The sequence below is a fragment of the Oncorhynchus tshawytscha genome, linkage group LG17 (assembly GCF_018296145.1).
Source record: "Oncorhynchus tshawytscha isolate Ot180627B linkage group LG17, Otsh_v2.0, whole genome shotgun sequence".
In the NCBI taxonomy this organism is placed as follows: Eukaryota; Metazoa; Chordata; class Actinopteri; order Salmoniformes; family Salmonidae; genus Oncorhynchus; species Oncorhynchus tshawytscha.
The window spans coordinates 11,480,312-11,506,709 of NC_056445.1; the positions used below are offsets into that span (position 1 = coordinate 11,480,312).

At 44.3% G+C, this 26,398-nt stretch overlaps 1 protein-coding gene across 1 annotated transcript; it reads left to right on the forward strand.

The window, feature by feature from the left end:
- The first annotated feature begins 1,232 nt into the window (after nt 1–1,232).
- Nucleotides 1,233–26,292, forward strand: LOC112216862 (solute carrier family 13 member 4). The gene is made up of 15 exons (XM_024377002.2): nt 1,233–1,889; nt 4,893–5,021; nt 8,140–8,276; nt 8,385–8,566; nt 8,666–8,720; nt 8,842–8,875; nt 8,973–9,068; nt 13,624–13,808; nt 22,067–22,186; nt 22,309–22,410; nt 22,545–22,646; nt 22,817–23,051; nt 23,983–24,144; nt 24,508–24,645; nt 25,258–26,292. The coding sequence occupies exons 1-15, from the start codon at nt 1,767–1,769 to the stop codon at nt 25,393–25,395; spliced, it is 1,938 nt and encodes a 645-aa protein (XP_024232770.1). The 5' UTR covers nt 1,233–1,766; the 3' UTR covers nt 25,396–26,292.
- Nucleotides 26,293–26,398: the final 106 nt, after the last annotated feature.

A 26,398-nucleotide genomic window follows, 5' to 3' on the forward strand; every position in this document is an offset into this window, starting at 1 on the left:
GGTATGGTTTCCAATCAGAGGCAGCTGTCTTTCATTGTCTCTGATTGAGAACCATACTTAGGTAGCTTGTTCCCACCTGGTGTTTGTGGGTGGTTGTTTCCTGTTTTGTGTTGTGTCACCTTTCAGGACTGTTTCCATTTTCGTTGTTTCACTTTGTTATTTTGTATTTCGTGTTCAGTTATATTAAATGAACACGGACACTTACCACGCTTCGTTTTGGTCCGATCTTTCCTGTTCATCAGATGAAGAAGATCGTGACACAGGCTATTCAGTTGTATAATGACGAGACGTGACAACTAACATTGACATATTCACACATTCACAGAACCGAGGAAAGCTTTGTCTGAATAAATAAGGCAAGATAGATGTGTAAAGATCGTGGATCTCTTCAATTCCACAGCCCTCCACTCAAATAGGGGATTTAGCACTTACTGTACAGACAAATACCACCTGAGGGCAGGCTCGGGCTGCACTTCACTCTGACTGGTGAGGTATCAGTCCTTGGCACCAAGGACGCGCTGTGTATGGATCAAAACTGGCATGGACCAAAACTGGTGCACATGGAACAACGAGCTATTACATTCAATAATCTGTTAATACCAGCACTTTAATTTATAAAGCACTCAAAACGATTATTTTTTCTTTACAAATCAAATCAAATTGAATTGAATACAGACTGTACATGGGAGTAGGGGTAAAAGTGACTCGGCAATCAGGGCAGATAATAAACAGAGTATCAGCAGTGTATGGGAACGTGTGTTTATGTGTTAGCGTTAGTGGCGTCAATATGCATGTGTGTGTGTGTGTGTTTTGTGTGTATGAGCGTGTGTAGTGTGTGTGCGTGTGCGTGCGTTGGAGTGTCAATGTAGTATGTGTGAGTGTGTGGGTAGAGTCTAGTGAGTGTGCATAGAGCCAGGGCAAGAGAGTCCGTGCAAAACAACCAAGATACATGAGTAATAAAGGGCGTCAGTGTAAATTGTCCGTGTAGCAAATGTTAGGGTTACCAATGGTACATGACTGTAATATTATTACACATTGGACGCACTAAAACATCATCAGACCTACCCCTCTTCTGCACACCATGCTGCAAACTCATGACAAGTCATTACTAAAAGCTGATTGGCTTAGAGACCAGTGAGGCGGGGTGAAGGATGAGGTTGAGGAAATTAGCATATTGGAGGGTCATAAATGTGACAAGTTATAAAAAGTCTTGGTGCTGAGAACCTCTTTATATAGACATTTGTTTTGCACTCACGGTAGCCGCCTGGTCTATCTCAAACATCAGCATTTTACAACATTTTATTTAGCCTTTATTTGAGCAGGGAGTCCCACTGAGATCAAGGTCTCTTTTGCAAGGGGGCTCTGCATAAGATACCTTATCTGGTATTCAGATAAGAATAGGTTGACAGTATTGAAAAAGAAGTCAGGGACCTATTTGTTGCACTTTTGGATCTCCTAGCTGAACTCAGTGGTGGGGGTTGCCTGCAGGTCAAGTACTGAGGTGAGGTTGTACAAAGAGCAGTTATTTCAGACAGAGGACTGTGCCCTGCAGACTGCAGTACATCGCCACCAGAACCAAACAAGCAGAACCTGCGAGGACCAACCAACTGCAAATAGAAACTCCAGTTTTCACTCCAGAAGGAGACATTTAAAGGGATTTTTCTTTAACTTTCATTAAGACTTCATGTCACGCCAAAAAAAACGTTAAAAGGGACAAACAAGCCAGCTTCTCTGCGCTGAGACCGAACCCAGGCGAGCAGTCCCCGATGAGGCTGGAGGCCGCGGCAAGGATGGACCTTATCAAGAAGCTATGGAGAGCACGCAAGCTGATCCTGGTGGTGCTGATCCCGCTATCGCTGCTGCCGTTGCCCCTCATCCACCCCACCAGCGTGAGTACCCGACTTCATCATATCATAGCATGACTAATATTGCGCATGGGTAGGCTATCCGCATTGTTCTTCCGAGTTAGCGTACAGTACATGAAGCAGAATAAAATTGGGGGTGAGAACAGCTGTAAGTGTCTTTATGATTATAATTAGCCATAATACATACCCACAGTGCAAATATTTCGATTTACCTCATATTCTATTAATGTTTTGCTGATGGAGACTTGTTTTACGCATTATTTATGCAATCGGCGTCTGTGCGTAAAGTGCACCATTCCGCGTGTTTACACTTCACAGTAGGGTGCATTGTTGTACAGCGGTTGGCACCACAGGCGGCAGGGAGAAGGGGAATCTGTGCCAAGCTATTAGGTTATATAACTCAGCTCAGCTATGTGGGGACGGGTCTGGTCGTTCTGTTTGCCTAGAACCACCTGCGGTTCCAGAATGCGAATGCCCTCTCACCAATTACAGAATTTGTCAAGATCAGAGAGGGACAGAACAATGGAGCATGTGGCCAGCTGCAGCTACAGAACCCCTCATGCTCTGTTTCCTGTGTCAGCCTGAGAGAATTGTACTAATGTGCCTCTCTGGGTTCAAACCCAGGTTTTTTACACTGGGACTGTGTTAGCCCACTGAACTAAAGCCTAGTCTTCAGGGTCCTTATTCATTATGATCTGAATCGCTAAACTGATCCTGGATCAGCACTCCTAGTCTGAGACTGGCCCCTGGTCTCAGGCAAGGGATCCTCCTTATCTCTGACAGCAGGATGAACTCAGCTCCTTGGGGTTTGAGTCAGGAGAAAATAATGTCTGTCTAATGAGCAGATTAACTGACCGAACTTTGTTCAGAGATTATCAGTAGAGATCATCATATGAAGGAATGCAAAACAGTGTTTCTTTTTAATCATCGTTGTTTCTCCAGAGGAAGATAAGGGTTGATTTTAACTAATGAGTGAATCCATTCTTTCTGTAATCATCTGGAAAAAAATCTCGCCGTCAACACTGATGAACAGTTATCCAGATTAATCATCTTTATAAAAGCATTTGGCCTTGATGAAGAGATAACATGAATGCCTGAAAAGCCATCTCCTTTCGTTGATCTCGTCACTCACTTAAGGGTCATGTTGAGTCTTGGTCTGAAAGGTGAAGTGACAATGCAACCTCCAGATGTGGACAGAAACTGTCTGCTGAGTCACCTTTGACCTCTTGAGGTGCTTGCTCATATCACACAGCCCATCCATACACATGCCAGATTGGAGAAACAAATTGAGCAATTGACCATTTAGAAACATATTTCCCTACTATCTAACCAAACGAAACCTGTCGGTAAATACGAGATACCCCATGATCGCCTCAATAACCCAGTTCTCTGATGAAACTGGAAAAAGGATGAGATTTTGAGTGAGTTTATTGATTCATTGAAAGTCCATTCATTGCATGGCAGTTCTCTACTGTGTGACAACCTCTGATCAATGATCTCTTGGTATCACTGATTGTCTCTGTCCCAAGTCTCCTGAATGACCGAGATCAGACTTCACATCCCGTATCTGACAAACACTAACTACTGGGAGATAGTCAGGATCACCTCAGTTTCCTGGGGCAAAACCTGGGGACGCTTTCCCTGTGGCCAAAGTACATTATTACTGGACATGCCCGGTAGATCACAGAAAGGGGGTGTTGTGTTCCCACCTGGGGCGGTGTGGTCAGGACTGGGCATGTCTAGTAGGGCACATGTGGAGAACATGCCCAGGCAGGTGCTAGTCACCAGGGTTGGTGGCTGCTGCCTCAAAGGCACCATAGAGTGGCCAAATAGTCTCTGTGTGATACACAGCAATATCCAACATTGTTTTCAATGAGCGGTTACACTACCAGTGTGTGTATTGTGTATGTGTGTGCGTGCGCATTGCTGGACAATCCGATGGCGTGTGTGTATGTATAGCTGATATATTGCCAGACCCCTTCACCTCGCTGGCTAGACATCCTCTACTCGACCGAGAGTTACACGGTTACACTAGTCAGACAAGTGCCTGACACATCACCTGTATGCCACATATTATGGAAAGGGGAGATTTCTAAGGCTTCCTCACTTACGCATGATAAGTTACCGCCGGTTTACTGTACAATGTGACCACCGCCAGTGGTCCCGTAGGAGTACTGTACAATGTGACCACCGCCAGTGGTCCCGTAGGAGTACTGTACAATGTGACCACCGCCAGTGGTCCCGTAGGAGTACTGTACACTACCCCCTCTATGGTAACCAAGGATCATTCAGTGTGAGGATCATTCAATGTGGTCAAAGATATTCATCTATTTTTTGATGAAAAGCCGCCTCAAGTTTCCAGAAAGCAAAAAATGTTAAACAGGTACGGTTTGAATGAAGGACATAACAAATCCCATTTTGATTAGACTGTTAGATTGGAATTTGGATGGGCTCTTTCACAAACTGAGCACATTCTCCATTGTTTCCATGGCAAATAAATGGTGCTGAAAGGTGAATAAGGAACACGGAGGTTCGGTCTCACGGTAACTTAGGAACTGATAGATGCACACACACACACGCTACTATTTGAATGTTTTTAAATGTGTGTACATTGTAAAGTCTTTTGTCTGTGATGTATTTTGCATTATGTGTCGGACCCCAGTAAGACTAGCTGTCGCCATTGGCGTCGGGTCATGGGGATCCTAATCAATCCAATCAAATCAAAATCACTTTCTTTCAGGCAACAGTATTATTACACTCCGATAAACTCAGACAAATGAACCCTGACAATATGTGGGACCTACCAATGAGTTTGTTTGACCAGCATTTCACATCAAGTTTAACATTGACATATATTAAATAATTGACCGTGCTTTTATGATAAGAAACGTTAGGATACAATACAGGCATAAATGTATGAGGTATGGCCCTTGTTAAACTGCATTGTTGCATAAAAGCCCAATCCCTTGTCTCTTCCCTGTGTCTCACCCCCTGTGTCTCTGTCCCCGGTGTCTCTGTCCCATGTAGGAGGCCTGCTGTGCGTACGTGTTGATAGTGACAGCGGTGTACTGGGTGTCAGAGGCTGTACCCCTGGGAGCTGCTGCCCTCGTACCAGCCTTCCTATACCCGCTATTCGGAGTGCTCAAGTCCAGCGAGGTCAGTAAACTATCACTCACTCTAATCTCTCTTTTTCTCGCTCTCTGCTAAGGGCACTGAGGACCAGGAGCGCGCACACACACATACACTGAAAAAAAACATAAACAGAACATGCAACCATTTAAAATATTTTACTGAGTTACAGTTCATATAAAGAAGTCAGTCATTCAAAATACATTCATTAGGCCCTAATCGATGGATTTCACATGACTTGGTCACAGATACCTTTAAAAAAAGTAGGGGCGTGGATCAGAAAACCAGTCAGTATCTGGTGTGTCCACCATTTGCCTCACGCAGCGCGACACATCTCCTTTGCATAGTTGATCAGGCTGTTGATTGTGGCCTGTGGAATGTTGTCCCACTCCTCTTCAATGGCTGTGTGAAGTTGCTGGATATTGGCGGGAACTAGATCACTGTCATACACGTCAATCCAGAGCATCCCAAACATGCTCAATGGGTGACATGTCTGGTGAGTTTGCAGGCCATGGAAGAACTGGGACATTTTCAGCTTCCAGGAATTATGCACAGATCCTTGCAACATGGGGCTGTGCATTATCATGCTGAAACACGAGTTGATGGCGGTGGATGAATGGCATGACAATGGGCCTCAGTATCTCATCAGAATATCCCTCTGCATTCAAATTACCATCGATAAAATGCAGTTGTGTTCATTGCCCTAGCATATGCCTGCCCATACCATATCCTCACCGCCACGATGGTGCACTTTGTTGACAACATTGACATCAGCAATCCGCTCGCCCATACAACATCATACACATGGTCTGTGTTTGTGAGGCCGCTTGTACGTACTGACAAATTCTCTCAGTTTATGGTAGATAAATGAACATTAAATTATCTGGCAACAGCTCTGGTGGACATTCCTGCAGTGAGCACGACAATTGCACGCTCCCTCAAAACTTGAGACATCTGTGGCATTGTTCTGTGTGACAAAACTGCAGTTTATAGTGGCCTTTTATTGTCTCCAGCACAAAGTGCACCTGTGTAATGATCATGCTGTTTAATCAGCTTCTTAATATGCAACACCTGTCAGGTAGATTGATTATCTTGGCAAAGGAGAAATGTTCACTAACGGGGATGTAAACAAATTTGTGCACAACATTTTAGAGAAATAAGCATTTTGTGCATATGGAACATTTCTGGGATCTTTTATTTCAGCTCATGAAACATGGTACCAATACTTTACATCTTGCATTTGTTTTATTTTTGTTCAGTGTAGAAACACAAATGTACATTCAAACCAAAAATATATATTTTCTAATAATTCTTGTTCAACTGTAAATACGGTAATCTGAGCACCTGACTCCCACTACGGCCGAATGAACTTGTATGTATTTAACTAGGCAATTCAGTTAATAACAAATTCTTATTTACAATGACGGCCTACCAAAGGCAAAAGGCCTCCTACAGGGATGGGATTAGAAATTAAAATGTATTAAATGAAAATCTAGGACAAACACACACAGCTACATGTGTGGACCAGATGGATGTGAAGCGTATGGATGGATGCTTTCTAGGAAGAACCTGAGAAAACCCGTCCCATTGCTTTGTAATGCCTCTGTGATGACTGAAAGGGAAGTAGGTTGACCCAATCCCACTCTGAGGAAACAAACAAAAAAACTCAGCATTGTTGTTGACACCTGGTTTACACTCGCTAAATGTAGCCTCACGTGTGAACTAACAACCACAGACGATGTACTTGTACAGCACCTTCTAAGGTGTCTCTAAAGGCTTCATGAAGTCTTAAAAGTTATCCTTCATTCATTATCCTTCATTATCCATAGTCTGACCTTTCACCTATACTCTTAATTCACCATCCTCCTCTCTTGTTATGTGAAGAGACGGTCATGATGTCACAGACCCATGTAAACATGTGAGTGACTCACTCGTTCTGATAACCTGACATCATCAGATCATCAGTTATCACGAGGTGTCTGTATGCTAACGTCTAATATAATACAGGAAGCATGGTCGTCAGAACCTCTCTGTTCGTCTCCAGTGAAACACTTATCACTGAGATGATGGCCTCATGTACTGATCAGAGTAACCCATTAACCCCTGCTGGACAGGAAATGGTCTGTCATTAAACCAACCCCAAGTGGTCCCAATGATCACCACTAGCCTAGTGGTTAGAGCGTTGGACTCGTAACCGGAAGGTTGCAAGTTCAAATCTGTCGTTCTGCCCCTGAACAGGCAGTTAACCCACTGTTCCTAGGCCGTCATTGAAAATAAGAATTTGTTCTAAACTGACTTGCCTAGTTAAATAAAGGTAAAATATATATATTTTTTAAATGGTTCCCTCTCCTCACTATGTCAGTGTTACATAAAAAATAACCACTGAGTTGCTCATGTGATCTGATCGCATGGACAAAACCTGCCAAAGCAGGCTGTTAGTGTTATTATAAGCTCTTGTAATCGTGTTTGGTAAATATCCAAGTTTTTCTGCAACTCTTTGCTCTGATGACTAGACTTGTGTACTGTACTTAGTGTAGCTCTCTCACACCTCACCTTGCCTCGCCAATGGGATTGCTTTACCTCAGTTTTAACCTGGCACAAACAAGAAGTTGTTACGTGGAAAACCTTCCCCCTGCTCACTCTCGTGCCGTGCTATGATTTTTGGGTCACATTTTTGGTTCGTATGCCTCCAATTGCAAATGTTTGGAAAGGAGCAAAGCTCAGACGTGTTGATCCAACTGATCCATCTGAGCCCATCCTGGAGTACAGTATGTTCTTCCCAGAACTCAACCGGTTCTGATTAAAAATGAGAACTAGACAGAGACTGGAGAGAAGTCATGATGGTTAGGAATATCTAGTCTAGTTCCAATAATCACAAAAGGTCAGTTCTCTATAGTTAGAGGTCATGACCTGTGGTGGTATACAACAATATACTGACTAGTGACCATGTCATAAACAGCTCAGATTAACAACGACTGCAAATACAGGATTTTTTTTGACAAACATGAACATGGAAGAGGTCAAATAAAAAAATGTTTAAAAAAAAAATGAATCCAGGTGTGTGTTCGTGCGAGCCACATGTAAGGGTTGAGTGTATATGTACGTATAGAGTGCTATAAATACTGTGTGGTTGCCTTTGGTACAGGTAGCTGCAGAGTACTGTAAGGACACCACTCTGCTGCTGATGGGGGTGATCTGTCTGGCGGCCTCCATAGAGAAATGGAACCTCCACAAACGCATCGCTTTACGCATGGTCATGATTGCCGGAGCCAAGCCTGGCATGTAAGTACGCAGCTACCATGACACACACGTGCGTGCACACACGAAAGCATATATAAATCAACTACACACACACCCTCAACTTCTCCTCTCTCCTGTGTGTATTCTCAGGTTGGTGCTGGGTTTCATGTGCTGTACGGTCTTCCTGTCCATGTGGCTCAGTAACACCTCCACTACTGCCATGGTGATGCCCATCGCTGAGGCCGTCCTGCAGCAGCTCATCAGCACCGGCGTGGCCGACACCCAGGAAGACTCCGAAACCGTCGAGGCCACCGAGGACGACTGCCTCGGCGGTATGGCTGCCCTTTCACTGCCTGCAGTAAACATCTCAGTGACATGATAAATTGTACATCACTACAATCGTTAAACGGTTTTATGTTGCTCCTTTGCAGACAAGGAAGAGAATCTAGAAAAGAACCAACTGGAGCGTCTGTATCGCAGAGACAGGTAAGACCTGGGGAGCTTTTGAGAGAGTCACTGAAGAATCACATACAATACAGTCTTGCAGTCCACATCATGAAAACAAGTCCAGTGTTATGCTTTTGAACGTGTTGTGTTTTATCCACAGCTGTGTGAAGCAGGAGCTCTGCACTCTGACTGAGGTGAGAACATCAACCTTTGAAAATCTGTGTAAAAATATCTGTTGTTCCATTCTCTTACTTCAACGTTAATTCTCCATTGTGTGTTTTGTTCTCTCAGTTGCCTACTGTGGAGACTAACGGGACTGGTAGGAAGGCCAGTAAGACCAGTCTGGGCCAATTGTCCCTAAAGCAGACCAACGGACAACTGCCATCAGTCAGTAGACACACTCACTACACTCAGAGGCATAACCAGGGTTTGAGTTTTGGTGAAGCTCGGAAAGGCAGGTCTTAGTGGTTAGAGCGTTGGGCCAGTAACTGAATGGTTGCTAGAACGAACCCCCGAGCTGACAAGGTAAAAATCTGTCGTTCTGCCCCTGAACAAGGCAGTTAACCCACTGTTCCTAGGCCATAAGAATTTGTTCTTAACTGACTTGCCGAGTTAAATAAAGGTCAAATTAAATATATTAAAATTAATACCCCCCTCCCAATATATAAAAAAAGTTGAAGCTAATCTATTGCTATTTGGAAAACTGCAAAAACGAGCAAAAATGACCCCAGACATTATCACCTTGGCTGCTGTAGGTTAATTCACCTCAATCAATCTACACACACATCTGTAATGTTATACCCCTGAAAGGAAAGAAATTATCAACAGCCACATCACTGGCTGTTTTAGTAGCCTACTCTCTGTAAAGCAACGTTTTTATGAGAACTTAGTATCCTTGGGACGTCCCTACCCCATTGAGTTGACATTTAAAATGGTTAAGGTTAGGGTTAGGTAGGGGTTTTGGTTAAGGTTATGATTGGGGGTTAGGTTTAGGGTATGGATGTACCAAGGATCCCAATAAGCAATGGTTCATTAATACTAGCCAAAGCTCTTCAATGCAATAGAAATCTCTGCTGGCAGCTAGCCACCTGACTGACATATCTACATCACAGGCTGGTGGCACCTTAATTGGGGAGGACGGGCTCCTGGTAATGGCTGGAGCGGAATTAGTGTAATGTTATCAAATAAAACAACTCCACTATCACATGGTTTCCATGTGTTTGATTCAATTCCATTTGCTCTGTTCCAGCCATCATTATGAGCCATCCTCCCCTCAGCAGCCTCCACTGATCTACATACACTGCTCAAAAAAATAAAGGGAACACTAAAATAACACATCCTAGATCTGGATGAATGAAATATTCTTATTAAATACTTTTTTCTTTACATAGTTGAATAGTTGCACACAAAAATGATCAATGGAAATCAAATGTATCAACCCATGGAGGTCTGGATTTGGAGTCACACTCAAAATTAAAGTGTAAAACCACACTACAGGCTGATCCAACTTTGATGTAATGTCCTTAAAACAAGTCAAAATGAGGCTCGGTAGTGTGTGTGGCCTCCACGTGCCTGTATGACCTCCCTACAACGCCTGGGCCAACTCCTGGACAGTCTGTGGTGCAACGTGGCGTTGGTGGATGGAGCGAGACATGATGTCCCAGATGTGCTCAATTGGATTCAGGTCTGGGTAACGGGCGGGCCAGTCCATAGCATCAGTGCCTTCCTCTTGCAGGAACTGCTGACACACTCCAGCCACATGAGGTCTAGCATTGTCTTGCATTAGGAGGAACCCAGGGCCAACCGCACCAGCATATGGTCTCACAAGGGGTCTGAGGATCTCATCTCGGTACCTAATGGCAGTCAGGCTACCTCTGGCGAGCACATGGAGGGCTGTGCGGCCCCCCAAAGAAATGGCTGACCCACCGCCAAACAGGTCATGCTGGAGGATGTTGCAAGCAGCAGAACGTTCTCCACAGCATCTCCAGACTCTGTTACGTCTGTCACGTGTTCAGTGTGAACCTGCTTTCATCTGGGAAGAGCACAGGGCGCCAGTGGCGAATTTGCCAATCTTGGTGTTCTCTGGCAAATGCCAAACGTCCTGCACGGTGTTGGGCTGTAAGCACAACCCCCACCTGTGGACCTCATACCACCCTCATGGAGTCTGTTTCTGACCGTTTCAGCAGACATGCACATTTGTGGCCTGCTGGAGGTCATTTTGCAGGGCTCTGGCAGTGCTCCTCCTGCTCCTCCTTGCACAAAGGCGGAGATAGCGGTCCTGCTGCTGGGTTGTTGCCCTCCTACGGCCTCCTCCACGTCTCCTGATGTACTGGCCTGTCTCCTGGTAGCACCTCCATGCTCTGGACACTACGCTGACAGACACAGCAAACCTTCTTGCCACAGCTCGCATTGATGTGTCATCGTGGATGAGCTGCACTACCTGAGCCACTTGTGTGGGTTGTACACTCCATCTCATGCTACCACTAGAGTGAAAGCACCGCCAGCATTCAAAAGTGACCAAAACATCAGCCAGGAAGCATAGGAACTGAGAAGTAGTCTTTGGTCACCACCTGCAGAACCACTCCTTTATTGGGGGTGTCTTGCTAATTGCCTATAATTTCCACCTGTTGTCTATTCCATTTGCACAACAGCATGTGACATTTATTGTCAATCAGTATTGCTTCCTAAGTGAACAATTTGATTTCACACAAGTGTGATTGACTTGGAGTTACATTGTGTTGTTTAAGTGTTCCCTTTATTTATTTGAGCACTGTAGCTATACATATCTATACGTGACTACCAGTTGTGCACTCATTCTCAGAAAGTCGTTTTTTGTTTCTTTGGGGATGCCTGTAGACACGGCCATTTTAAAATTGCCTTTTGACCGGCATCTCGCCAAACACACCATCAGCAGCGTCTACAGTTTTGCCAACTTCTCCAGTAAGCCAACTTTGAGCTGGGACAGTGCGTTTCACTTCTCAGGCCCTCAGTCTATGCCGCGAGAGGGCAGAGTTAGCCGTTTGAGAGAGTGGTCAATGTGCTGCTAAAAAAAATGCAAATCCAGGCAGCAAATCCAGAGGACGCATGCGACCATAACTAACAAACCACTGTTCATGATTCCACTCATTCGCAAAGAAGCAGGCTCAATGAAAACTCGGTCAGATCAAGAATATAAGCGTTCTGAGCTTTGACCAACGCTGGGAGCAATATTTTGATTTTGCTCCATTATTTATTTTCTTTATTGTGTACAAAATACAAATGTATATACTTGTACAGTAGGGAGAACAAGTATTTGATACACTGCCGATTTTGCAGGTTTTCCTACTTACAAAGCATGTAGAGGTCTATAATTTTGATCATGGGTAAACTTCAACTGTGAGAGACGGAATCTAAAACTAAAATCCAGAAAATCACATTGTATGATTTTTAAGTAATTAATTTGCATTTTATTGCATGACATAAGTATTTGATACATCAGAAAAGCAGAACTTAATATTTGGTACAGAAACCTTTGTTTGCAATTACAGAGATCATACGTTTCCTGTAGTTCTTAACCAGGTTTGCACACACTGTAGCAGGGATTTTGGCCCACTCCTCCATACAGACCTTCGCCAGATCATTCAGGTTTCGGGGCTGTTGCTGGGCAATACGGACTTTCAGCTCCCTCCAAAGATTTTTTTATTGGGTTCAGGTCTGGAGACTGGCTAGGCCACTCCAGGACCTTGAGATGCTTCTTATGGAGGCACTCCTTAGTTGCCCTGGCTGTGTGTTTCGGGTCTTTGTCATGCTGGAAGACCCAGCCACGGCCCATCTTCAATGCTCTTACTGAGGGAAGGAGGTTGTTGGCCAAGATCTCGCGACACATGGCCCCATCCATCCTCCCCTCAATACGGTGCAGTCGTCCTGTCCCCTTTGCAGAAAAGCATCCCCAAAGAATAATGTTTCCACCTCCATGCTTCACGGTTGGGTTGGTGTTCTTGGGGTTGTACTCATCCTTCTTCTTCCTCCAAACACGGCGAGTGGAGTTTAGACCAAAAAGCTCTATTTTTGTCTCATCAGACCACATGACCTTCTCCCATTCTTCCTCTGGATCATCCAGATGGTCATTGGCAAACTTCAGACGGGCCTGGACATGCGGTGGCTTGAGCAGGGGGACCTTGCGTGCACTGCAGGATTTTAATCCATGACGGCGTAGTGTGTTACTAATGGTTTTCTTTGAGGCTGTGGTCCCAGCTCTCTTCAGGTCATTGACCAGGTCCTGCCATGTAGTTCTGGGCTGATCCCTCACCTTCCTCATGATCATTGGTGCCCCACAAGGTGAGATCTTGCATGGAGCCCCAGACCGAGGGTGATTGACCATCATCTTGAACTTCTTCCATTTTCTAATAATTGCGTCAACAGTTGTTGCCTTCTCACCAAGCTGCTTGCCTATTGTCCTGTAGCCCATCCCAGCCTTGTGCAGGTCTACAATGTTATCCCTGATGTCCTTACACAGCTCTCTGGTCTTGGCCATTGTGGAGAGGTTGGAGTCTGTTTGATTGAGCGTGTGGACAGGTGTCTTTTATACAGGTAACGAGTTCAAACAGGTGCAGTTAATACAGGTAATGAGTGTAGAACAGGAGGGCTTCTTAAAGAAAAACTAACAGGTCTGTGAGAGCCGGAATTCTTACTGGTTGGTAGATGATCAAATACTTATGGCATGCAATAAAATGCAAATGAATTACTTAAAATCATACAATGTGATTTTCTGGATTTTTGTTTTAGATTCCGTATCTCACAGTTGAAGTGTACCTATGATAAAAATTACAGACCTCTACATGCTTTGTAAGTAGGAAAACCGGCAAAATCAGCAGTGTATCAAATCCTTGTTCTCTCCACTGCACATGTTTTTTCCTCCCCCACAAACAGTGACTCACTATACTTGCTTCTCTCTCCGTTCCAGACAGCGATCAGCATCCCAGAGCCTAAGAAGGAGAAGGAGAGCAAGAACTCTCGCTATCCCACCAAGAGAGATCATATGATCTGTAAATGTCTCTCTCTCAGCATCACGTACGCAGCCACCATTGGAGGCCTCATCACCATCACCGGCACCTCCACCAACCTTATCTTCGCTGAACAGTTCAACAAGTAAGCTACATTACCATACACTGCATTGAATGCAGTTCAATAGGTACAATACCTGGTAAATACCCCATGGCCTATCAATACACTATCAGACAAATATCCCATGTGTAACAGTATTTCCAACCTGGGCTCGAACCAGAGACCCTCTGAACATATCGAAAACAGGCACCCACGAAGCATCATCACCTATCGCGCCACAAAAGCCACGGCCCTTGCTGAGCAAGGGGGGAAAAAACGTTCAAAATCTCCGAGCATATGACGTCACCAATTGAAACTCTACCAGTGTGCACCGCTAACTAGCTAGCTAGCTAGATAGCTCACACTGGTCACACATAGTCTATTAATATCTAATCAAATGGATTTATTTTGCCCTTCTTACATCAGCTGATATATCAAAGTGCTGTTTTAGAAACCCAGCCTAAAACCTCAAACATCAAGCAGTGCAGGTGTAGAAGCACGGTGGCTAGGAAAAACTCCCTAGAAAGGCCAAAACCTAGGAAGAAACCTAGAGAGGAACCAGGCTATGAGGGGTGGCCAGTCCTCTTCTGGCTGTGCCAGGTGGAGATTATAACAGAACTTGGCCAAGATGTGCAAATGTTCATAGATGACCAGCATGGTCAAATAATAGTAAGGACTGTGAACAGGTCAGGGTTCCATAGCCGCAGGCAGAACAGTTGAAACTGTAGCAGCAGCACGGCCAGGTGGACAGGGGACACCAAGGAGTCATCATGCCAGGTAGTCCTGTTGCATGGTCCTAGGGCTCAGGTCCTCCGAGAGAGAGAGGGAGAGAGAGAGAGAAAGAAAGCAATGTTACGTAAATGGAAAAAAGCTGTCCTGGAAAAAAACAGTTGATATGTTCGTCAAAAGAGAGATCAGGGTCCAGAGTAACGCCGAGGTCCTTCACAGTTTTATTTGAGACGACTGTACAAAAACAATAGTGGTCCTAAAACAGAACCTTGAGGAACACCGAAATGTACAGTTGATTTGTCAGAGGACAAACCATTCACAGAGACAAACTGATACCTTTCCGACAGATAAGATCTAAACCAGGCCAGAACTTGTCCGTGTAGACCAATTTGGGTTCCCAATCTCTCCAAAAGAATGTGGTGATCGATGGTATCAAAAGCAGCACTAAGGTCTAGGAGCACGAGGACAGATGCAGAGCCTCGGTCTGATACCATTAAAAAGTAATTTACCACCTTCACAAGTGCAGTCTCAGTGCTATGATGGGGTCTAAAACATTTTGTATACATTGTTTGTCTTCAGGAAGGCAGTGAGTTGCAGTGCAACAGCTTTTTCTAACAATTTTGAGAGGAATGGGAGATTCGATATAGGCCGATGGTTTTTTATATTTTCTGGGTCAAGGTTTGGCTTTTTCGAGAGGCTTTATTACTGCCACTTTTAGTGAGTTTGGTACACATCCAGTGGATGAAGAGCCGTTTATTATGTTCAACATAGGAGGGCCAAGCTCTTTCAGTCGTTTAGTTGGAATAGGGTCCAGTATGCAGCTTGAAGGTTTAGGGGCCATGATTATTTTCATCATTGTGTCAAGAGATATAGTACTAAAACACTTGAGTTTCTCCCTTGATCCTAGGTCCTGGCAGAGTTGTGCAGACTCAGGACAACTGAGCTTTGGAGGAATACGCAGATTTAAAGAGGAGTCCGTAATTTGCTTTCTAATGATCATGATCTTGTCTTCAAAGATATTCATGAATTTATCACTGCTGAAGTGAAAGCCATCCTCTCTTGGGGAATGCTGCTTTTTAGTTAGCTTTGCGACAGTATCAAAAATAAATTTAGGATTGTTCTTATTTTCCTCAATTAAGTTGGAAAAATAGGATGATCGAGCAGCAGTGAGGGCTCTTCGGTTCTGCACGGTACTGTCTTTCCAAGCTAGTCGGAAGACATCCAGTTCGGTGTGGCGCCATTTCCGTTCCAATTTTCTGGAAGCTTGCTTCAGAGCTCGGGTATTTTCTGTATACCAGGGAGCTAGTTTCTTATGAGAAATGTTTTTAGTTTTTAGGGGTGCAACTGCATCTAGGGTATTGCGTAAGGTTAAATTGAGTTCCTCAGTTTGGTGGTTAACTGACTTTTGTCCTCTGACGTCCTTGGGTAGACAGAGGGAGTCTGGAAGGGCATCAAGGAATCTTTGGGTTGTCTGAGAATGTATAGCATGACATTTGATGCTCCTTGGTTGGGGTCTGAGTAGATTATTTGTTGCGTTTGCAAACATAATAAAATGGTGGTAAGATAGTCCAGGATTATGAGGAAAAACATTAAGACCCACAACATTTATTCCATGGGACAAAACTATGTCCAGAGTATGACTGTGGCAGTGAGTAGGTCCGGAGACGTTGGACAAAACCCACTGAGTCGATGATGGCTCCAAATGCCTTTTGGAGTGGGTCTGTGGACTTTTCCATGTGAATATTAAAGTCAACTAAAATTTGAATATTATCTGCTATGACTACAAGGTCCGATAGGAATTCAGGGAACTCAGTGAGGAACGCTGTATATGGCCCAGGAGGCCTGTAAATAGTAGCTATGAAAAGTGATTGAGTAGGCTGCATAGATTTCATGACTTGAAGCTCAAAAGACGAAAACGTCTGGGGTTTTTTGTAAATTGAAATTTTCTATCGGAAATGTTAGCAACACCTCCGCCTTTGCGGGATGCACGGGGGATATAGTCACTAGTGTAACCAGGAGGTGAGGCCTCATTTAACACAGTAAATTCATCAGGCTTAAGCCATGTTTCAGTCAGGCCAATCACATCAAGATTATGATCAGTGATTAGTTCATTGACTATAACTGCCTTGGAAGTGAGGGATCTAACATTAAGTACCCCTATTTTGAGATGTGAGGTATCACGATCTCTTTCAATAATGTCAGGAATGGAGGAGGTCTTAATTCTAGTGAGATTGCTAAGGCGAACATCGCCATGTTTAGTTTTGCCCAACCTAGGTCGAGGCACAGACACGGTCTCAATGTGGATAGCTGAGCTGACTACACTGACTGTGCTAGTGGCAGACACCACTAAGCTGGCAGGCTGGCTAACAGCCTGCTGCCTGGCCTGCACCCTATTTCATTATGGAGCTAGGGGAGTTAGAGCCCTGTCTATGTTCGTAGATAAGATGAGAGCACCCCTCCAGCTAGGGTGGAGTCCGTCACTCCTCAACAGGCCAGGGTTAGTCCTGTTTGTGGGTGAGTCCCAGAAAGAGGGCCAATTATCTACAAATTCTATCTTATGAGAGAGCCAGAAAACAGTTCACAACCAGCGATTGAGTTGTGAGACTGCTGTAGAGCTCATCACTCCCCCTAACTGGGAGGGGGCCAGAGACAATTACTCGTTGCCGACACATCTTTCTAGCTGATTTACACGCTGAAGCTATGTTGCAGTACCACACATTGCTCACTACTAGATACAATACCTGACCCCATGCACTGTCAATATCTTCCAAATAACAATCTGTTATTTCAGTCTCAGTGAAACTTACATGGATATATAAAGATAGTTGAATAGATGAATTATACTCACAAGTTAAGGTCTTGTGAATGGAAACGTGAACATTGTGAGAACTTTTTGTAACTTTGTGTAACTTTAACGTTTACAGTGAACACTGAGGCTGTACCCTTAGCGTTTTAGACAGTAGCCAATAGGCTATTGTGGCTATTTGAGCATAATGTAGGCCTTACCAACAAAACCAATGGAGCAAATCCCATAACATTTTCACGTGGAAATAACTTTTGATTTCTATGATATAGCCTACAGTAACCTATATGTGGTGTTTAATGCTGGCATACATTGCATGTAACTTTTTAAAACTTTTTTTTTACATTATGAAGGGCTTGACATTAATTCATGATTTTTTTACTTGGTCTGTAACACCATGGGCCAAATATTTTTTTATTTATTTCACCTTTATTTAACCAGGTAGGCTAGTTGAGAACAAGTTCTCATTTGCAACTGCGACCTGGCCAAGATAAAGCATAGCAGTGTGAACAGACAACACAGAGTTACACATGGAGTAAACAATTAACAAGTCACTAACACAGTAGAAAAAAAGAGAGTCTATATACATTGTGTGCAAAAGGCATGAGGAGGTAGGCGAATGATTACAATTTTGCAGATTAACACTGGAGTGATAAATGATCAGATGGTCATGTACAGGTAGAGATATTGGTGTGCAAAAGAGCAGAAAAGTAAATAAATAAAAACAGTATGGGGATGAGGTAGGTAAAAATGGGTGGGCTATTTACCGATAGACTATGTACAGCTGCAGCGATCGGTTAGCTGCTCAGATAGCAGATGTTTGAAGTTGGTGAGGGAGATAAAAGTCTCCAACTTCAGCGATTTTTGCAATTCGTTCCAGTCACAGGCAGCAGAGAACTGGAACGAAAGGCGGCCAAATGAGGTGTTGGCTTTAGGGATGATCAGTGAGATACACCTGCTGGAGCGCGTGCTACGGATGGGTGTTGCCATCGTGACCAGTGAACTGAGATAAGGCGGAGCTTTACCTAGCATTGACTTGTAGATGACCTGGAGCCAGTGGGTCTGGCGGCGAATATGTAGCGAGGGCCAGCCGACTAGAGCATACAAGTCGCAGTGGTGGGTGGTATAAGGTGCTTTAGTGACAAAACGGATGGCACTGTGATAAACTGCATCCAGTTTGCTGAGTAGTGTGTTGGAAGCAATTTTGTAGATGACATCGCCAAAGTCGAGGATCGGTAGGATAGTCAGTTTTACTAGGGTAAGTTTGGCGGCGTGAGTGAAGGAGGCTTTGTTGTGGAATAGAAAGCCGACTCTTGATTTGATTTTCGATTGGAGATGTTTGATATGAGTCTGGAAGGAGAGTTTACAGTCTAGCCAGACACCTAGGTACTTATAGATGTCCACATATTCAAGGTCGGAACCATCCAGGGTGGTGATGCTGGTCAGGCGTGCGGGTGCAGGCAGCGAACGGTTGAAAAGCATGCATTTGGTTTTACTAGCGTTTAAGAGCAGTTGGAGGCCACGGAAGGAGTGTTGTATGGCATTGAAGCTCGTTTGGAGGTTAGATAGCACAGTGTCCAAGGACGGGCCGGAAGTATATAGAATGGTGTCGTCTGCGTAGAGGTGGATCAGGGAATTGCCCGCAGCAAGAGCAACATCATTGATATATACAGAGAAAAGAGTTGGCCCGAGGATTGAACCCTGTGGCACCCCCATAGAGACTGCCAGAGGACCGGACAGCATGCCCTCCGATTTGACACACTGAACTCTGTCTGCAAAGTAATTGGTGAACCAGGCAAGGCAGTTATCCGAAAAACCGAGGCTACTGAGTCTGCCGATAAGAATATGGTGATTGACAGAGTCGAAAGTCTTGGCAAGGTCAATGAAGACGGCTGCACAGTACTGTCTTTTATCGATGGCGGTGGCTGACTGTAAATTGCATTGTATTGTGTGGTATGATGCAAGAAACCACTTTACAAAATAAAATGTATTATTATTAGCAGATAATTAGACAATGTCGGCTACCCATCTGCCTATTGGCTTATTTGCATATTCAAGCCTGTCTCAAAATGAAACACTGACCCTTTAATTAAGACAAAAGCTTTTCACGGCAATGGCTTCTTAAAAACCGCTTGAAATGTAGCTTACACGTTTTGTGCTGTTGTAGGAAGCAGTAACTCCCCATTGCTGACTTACACTTATCTATAACTGGCATAATAACTCACTAACTACCGCTGGTGGGCTACACCCACCAATAGAATTCTACTCCGTTTCGCTCTGGCTCTGCCTACAACAAAATCACACACTCAATCTTGCAAAGTTAGATTTGTTTTGGTTTGTTGCATTGAAACGGGCCTAATTATAATGTTGATTCGGTCATAGAAAAAAAACGTTGATCTATATAGCTCAAACTAATCATGCAAATTCAGCGAATTTCAAGTGTCCCTACTCCGCATGGCATTTCCTCTGTGCTGCAGGCCTGGAGGAAGTGCGCGGCACCAGCGCAGTTTAGAGGGAACATAGAATTATACATGTCATGTTTAACTCAGTGACAGAGGGTGTCAGGGTCCATAGGAAACAAAGGGACAAAGAGGCCTGGGATTGATGGATTGAAGGATTGGTGTAAACCCTCTCAACAATCCAACAAAGCCGATTTCCTGGGCACTTTAATAAACCCGCTAGGCTAAGCCGTGGGAAAACGGACTCTTTTCATGTAAAAGTAACTCGGACTGTAAATATCAGACTTCCTTCTCTCCCAGTCTATCCCCCTCCTTTCCTCCCTTCCCAGTGCAAGTAAAATATGTGAGACCCTGTTTAGCAACTCCTTCACGTCTAGCCCGGTAAAACTGGGGCCCAGATTGGTAAAGGACAGCTCTGTGAGTCAGGGGGTTTACTGGTGATCCCCCAAAAGATTATTTATTGTCTTGAGTAGCTATAACAGGTCCACACTGGTGAAACCTAACCCTGTAGGCATTTGTATCCTGCTATAGCGGGAACAGAGACTTCCAACAGAGCAATGTTCACAACAACACCAGACCAGACCCATCCTCTTCAACACCGGTATACAGATTTTGTCAAAGCAGTCAATCGTCTGCAAAATTATTTAGTATTATTAGTATTATATTATATTGATAGTCAAATGTGGTAATACAAATAACTAATGATACTCAATATATTCTGCCTTGCACCTAATATGCAATGAGACCAGACTCCAAAAGATTCCCTCAACATCAATAGTCATTACTTCAGGATTTTGGGATACTTCAGGATTTTGGCAATTAAGCCCTTTATCGACCTCCCCAGAGTCCGATGTACTCATGAATAGCATTTTTATATCTGCACACAGAGACATAAAATTGATATATGTACAAGTCCATCTGACTGTGTGTGTGTAAACAGGACCTTGGCCGGTACTTCCACATGGAAAAAGGAATGAAACCCCTCAATAACCCTTGACCGCAGACAGTGTGTGTGTGTGTGGGGGGGGGGCAGATATCGAACAGCAGAGCAAGTATACGAAGAAGAAGCAGTGAGTCAGCTTGTCTTTCAGCAAACAGAGATATTACCATATATCTGCCCAGTATTGACAACTACTAGATATCCTTCCACATAGGCCAGAGGCAGAAAATAGACCTGAACGTATTCATTGTGTGGTCAATTTTTAATTTTTAATTTTATTTTATTTCACCTTTATTTAACCAGGTAGGCTAGTTGAGAAGAAGTTCTCATTTACAACTGTGACCTGGCCAAGATAAAGCATAGCAGTGTGAACAGACAACAACACAGAGTTACACATGGAGTAAACAATTAACAAGTCAATAACACAGTAGAAAAAAAGAAAAAAAGAGTCTATATACATTGTGTGCAAAAGGCATGAGGAGGTAGGCGAATAATTACAATTTAGCAGATTAACACTGGAGTGATAAATTATCAAATGGTCATGTGCAGGTAGAGATACTGGTGTGCAAAAGAGCAGAAAAGTAAATAAATAAAAACAGTATGGGGATGAGGTAGGTAAATTGGGTGGGCTATTTACCGATGGACTATGTACAGCTGCAGCAATCGGTTAGCTGCTCAGATAGCAGATGTTTAAAGTTGGTGAGGGAGATAAAAGTCTCCAACTTCAGCGATTTTTGCAATTCGTTCAATGACCTGCAGATGTCCTGTTTTGATCATGATCAAAAGAAAAGGGTTGATGGTTAGTTTCTGCTGGTTCAAAGGTTGTAGTAGTGGCCCCTCCTTGAGTCTGTAATGACTTGTGATACTGAGGGTATCCCTAGTGGGTCTTCAAACCCAGAACTACAATCTCCTGTAATTCCATCAGATGCTCCATTGGGTTCTGGGGGAGATGTATGAGATAAGATACTAACGAGACTAGTGAAGTCTCCACCCCTCTAAAAGGATATATTCTATACATATTCTGCTTCAAATATGTGCTTCAAATCCAAGCCCACATTTTAAGCACAACCTTCACCCAACCCTGAAACATCTAAATAACCAGTGCCAGAAAACACCGGAGCAACTGTTTCTCTTTTGTTGTCGCATCCATTTGGTCTGTCCATGAGAGATTACCCTGCAACTAGCAGTCCATCACCATAGACATGACACCAAAAAGGTCAGATTCTGAACCTCTTGGCTAGATTGCTGGTGTTATACTATGAGGACAATACCCTTACCGATTGTGAGGTGCATTTGGTTTAACGTTAACCGTGCTCTCTATCTCCTCCCATCACTAACTATTCTCTCTCTCTCTCTCTCTCCCCCCTTGCAGTCGCTACCCGGATGCGAAGGTGATCAACTTTGGGACCTGGTTCATCTTCAGTTTCCCCATCGCGATCATCATGCTGCTGCTGACCTGGGTCTGGCTGCACTTCCTCTTCCTCGGCTGCAAGTAAGCACCTCGCATGCATGTGAAATGGAGGAAGACACGCACACAGGAACACGCAGGCGCACACACACACGTTGTGCAGGTATCTCTGTGATATTAACCTTACCGTGTTGTTGTGTGTCCAGTTTCAGGGAGACATGCTCGTTGAGTAAAAAGCGTAAGACGAGGAGAGAGATGCTGTCAGAGAGGAAGATCCACGACGAGTACATAAAGCTCGGGCCGATCAGGTGACCTTTAGACTCTTTTTCCAGTTATAGCTGGGACAAGAGACTAGCTGTACAGCCATATTTGACGACTAATTGACTAAAAGCTGAAGGAAAACAATAACACTGACCTGTGCGTTGCCTCTCCTGTGCTGTAGCTATCCAGAGGTGGTGACAGGAGTGTTCTTCATCCTGATGACTCTGCTGTGGTTCACCAGAGAACCAGGCTTCGTACCCGGGTGGACGTCGCTGTTCGAGAAGTGCGTAGCCACCCTTTTGTAGTGTACTATCAAAGGGGGGAAAATGGCGCACTATTAACGGAATAGGGTACCATTCCAAATGCAGTCTCTCTCATTGAGACTAACCTCCAATAAGGAAGGTTCGATTTTTTTAAAACAGCCTTGTTAAATGTAGTGTTCTGTTTCCGCAGGAAAGGCTACAGGACCGACGCCACTGTCTCTGTGCTGCTGGGCTTCCTGCTCTTCCTCATCCCGGCCCGCCGGCCCTTCTCTCGGTCCCCCAGAACCACAGCAGGGGGAGGCTCCACAGAAAGAGATCCAGACCCCCTGGCCCCCATGATCACCTGGAAGGACTTCCAGAATCTCATGCCCTGGGAGATCGTCATCCTTGTGGGAGGGGGCTACGCCTTGGCTGCTGGCTGCAAGGTACCAGGTTATACAGTATACTGTACAAACAACATGTAGCTACTCACCACAGGGCGGATAGCTTAGGATGACAACCATCTCAAACGGCCTAGTTCATGCTGCAAGGTAACATACAGGAGATTTAATATGGATACTAGGCTATATACACTATACCAGGGCTTCTTCAACTAGAGTTCGGAACCCAAAGTGGGCCCTGGGCATGTGAGAGGTGGGTCGCAAGTTATGAGAGTACATCTATAATCACACACTATTTCATCCTAATTTGGGTCAATAGAGGACAATTTGGGTCACGGGAGGACGGTCAATGTCTCATTTGGGTCCTGATTTGAAAAGGTTTTACAACCAAATCTCTATGTAAATGGAATGTTATAGAAGGTTCCAGACACTTTTTTTGGTTATTTCACGTTTTTGAGAAACTTCCCCTAAACAGCAAATCACTTCCTAATTATTGTTGTGTGGAATGGGGGCCTTGAAAAAACATAAACAAAGGCTCCAAAAACACCCAAATACATCCTTTTAGAAATGACAAAGTTCTCAGTATAGTGACGCAGGTCTTTAGATGTTGTACACATGAAACGTTTTATTTAATTTTTATTTAACCTTTATTTAACTAGGCAAGTCAGTTAAGAACACATTCTTATTTAGAGTGGGGCCTAGGAACAGTGGGTTAACTGCCTTGTTCAGGGGCAGAACAACAGATTTTTACCTTGTCAGCTCGGGGATTCGATCTAGCAACCTTTCGGTTACTGACCCAACGCTCTAACCACTAGGCTACCACTAGGCTACCTGCCGCCCCATTGCGGGTTACAGTGTATACACGTTACTGTGTGAGCTATGAAGTTGCGTCACAATCTATATTACAGACATTCGGCATGGTGTGTGTCTGATCATGTGGTGTGTGTGTGTGTCTGGTCATTGTGTGTGTGTTCAGGTGTCAGGGCTGAGTGTGTGGATTGGCAGACAGCTGGAGCCGATGAGTGGTCTCCCCCCGTGGATGGTCACGCTGCTGGCCTGCCTGCTCGTCTCTGCGGTTACAGAGTTCGCCAGCAACCCTGCTACTCTCACCGTGTTCCTACCTATCCTCTCTGCTCTGGTAAGAATAACAGTCATTCTCTGTCAGTCTTCTCTACCTTTCCTCTCGATCATCTCTGGTAAGAAGCACACTCTGCTCTAGAGAGAACCACAGTCATGGTCTATTCTCTCTTCCCTTACTATCCCCTCTATCGCTGAGAGCCCATGAAGAAAAACCTAAACCCCATCCATCAATTTCTCAGCTCGATTCCGAGTGTCCTCAAATAGCCTACACACTTCTACTCTCTTCTCTCAACATCAACACAACCATCTGCTCGCCTCCTCTCTCTGTGCCACTGTCAATGTTATTGAAAACACTCCGAGACACCCTGTTCCTTTGCCTGACACTCAGTTATGTGACCTCTCTCCTCTCGCTCCCTCTCAGTCCGAGACCCTGAAGATCAACCCTCTCCACACACTCATCCCCGCCACCATGTGTGTGTCATTTGGGGTCATGCTGCCCGTCGGGAACCCCCCCAACGCCATAGTGTTCAGTTACGGACACGTGCAGATCAGCGACATGGTGAGACACAAACACAAACACATAAGCACCAACCCCACTGGGACGGGACTGCACAGTGCCAAGCAGAATCAAAGGCCGTTGTTGCAATAACACGCAATTCTGCACGTTTTTATGTAACACTCCTATTATACAAGATTATAAAACAGATTTATTTAATAGTCATAATACCTTATTATAATGACCAGCAATCAGTCACTATAACTAGAACCCTGTGTTCTGCGCAATCATGTGACATGCCTGGATCTGAACCTTTTCATTTACAGCTTTTTCATCAAACTGTCTGCGTTTTCCTTTTTCCATCAGATGGTCCAGCACCATCCTCAGACAATTTCTTTCATTTTTGGTGTAATTCTCATATCTGGATAAATGCAAGTTTTGTCGTCACATGCTCAAGTACATTGAAATGCTTCATTTGCAAGCTCCATCCAACAGTGCCGTAATCAACATCAAAATAGTATACCTAAATAAGAGGACTTGCTAAGTCACATAATTGCACAAAAACACAGGGCCTTAAATAGAACACAGAGGCTCAGGCACATACTGTAGCTCTTCAATGATAAGTGAGAGAACATGTACATCTTTCTGACCCAGTGTTGTTGTTGTCTGTCTCAGGTGAAGGCAGGCTTTGGGGTGAATCTGATTGGTGTTCTAGTGGTGATGCTGGCCATAACGACCTGGGGTGTGCCCCTCTTCAACCTGACTGAGTTCCCAGACTGGGCCATCGACAGGAACGTCACTGGCAGCTTATAACCATGCGGGGGTGCAGACAGTTGCACAGAGAGAGAGAGAGAGAGGGGCAGAGAGCGGAAGAATGCAGAAGACGTCTCTAAACAGAGACACTCGCCGTCTCTTTTACTGTAAATGCCAAATTGAAAGGGACTGAGGCTTATACCTTCAGCCGGGCTGGTAACGTCTGAGAATCGTGCAGGTTGGGGAAGACTGAGTGCAAGAAGCACCACAAAGGAGGAGTCGCAGGGGCTGCCTTTTCATAGGCGGCCCAATTCAGATTATTATTTTTTCACCACTAATTGGTATTTTGACCAATCAAGATCAGATATTTTGCCAATAAATTCCACAAAATATCTGAATTGGGTTGCCTGTGTAAACACAGCCAAAAGTAGCATGGAATAGACTCCGACTCTAGTCAATGGATCATATTGCCTTTTACTCCATATTACTGTATGTTGCTGTAAGTGTTACGTTTTATAGCGGTTCTAATCTCTCCAACACATAGCCCACCAAAAGAAAAAACATTGATTCACACATGACGACGAGACACAGCGTTACTGCATGTCACATAATATTCCTGTAGGTTCCGCTAGCACAATAACCACAAAAACAGCATTCTATGCCTATGACACCGCTAACTCGGAGTATACTCTATATTTACAGTAGTATACAATCTTCACGGTGTTACATCTGGATCCCTACTGTTAGTGTGCTGAAACACCCTATATAGGTCACTACTATTGACCAGAGCCATGGAGAATAAGGTATCAAGGCAGACAAAAGAAACCAGAGAGAAAACTGCAGAGTAAAAGTGCCTCTCCAATCAATAGCCAAATCATGAGCTGTCTGTCGCTATGACGACAGGGCAAAGTGTACATAATTGTAGACCATATGACTTGTATAAAATGCTTTATATTTTGTTGTTGTTGAACCAATTGAAATGTAACCGTGTGCCTTTTTTTTGTACTTTATTCACTGTCGCCATGAGAACGTAGGCGCGTTAAGCAATCTAAATCCCACATCT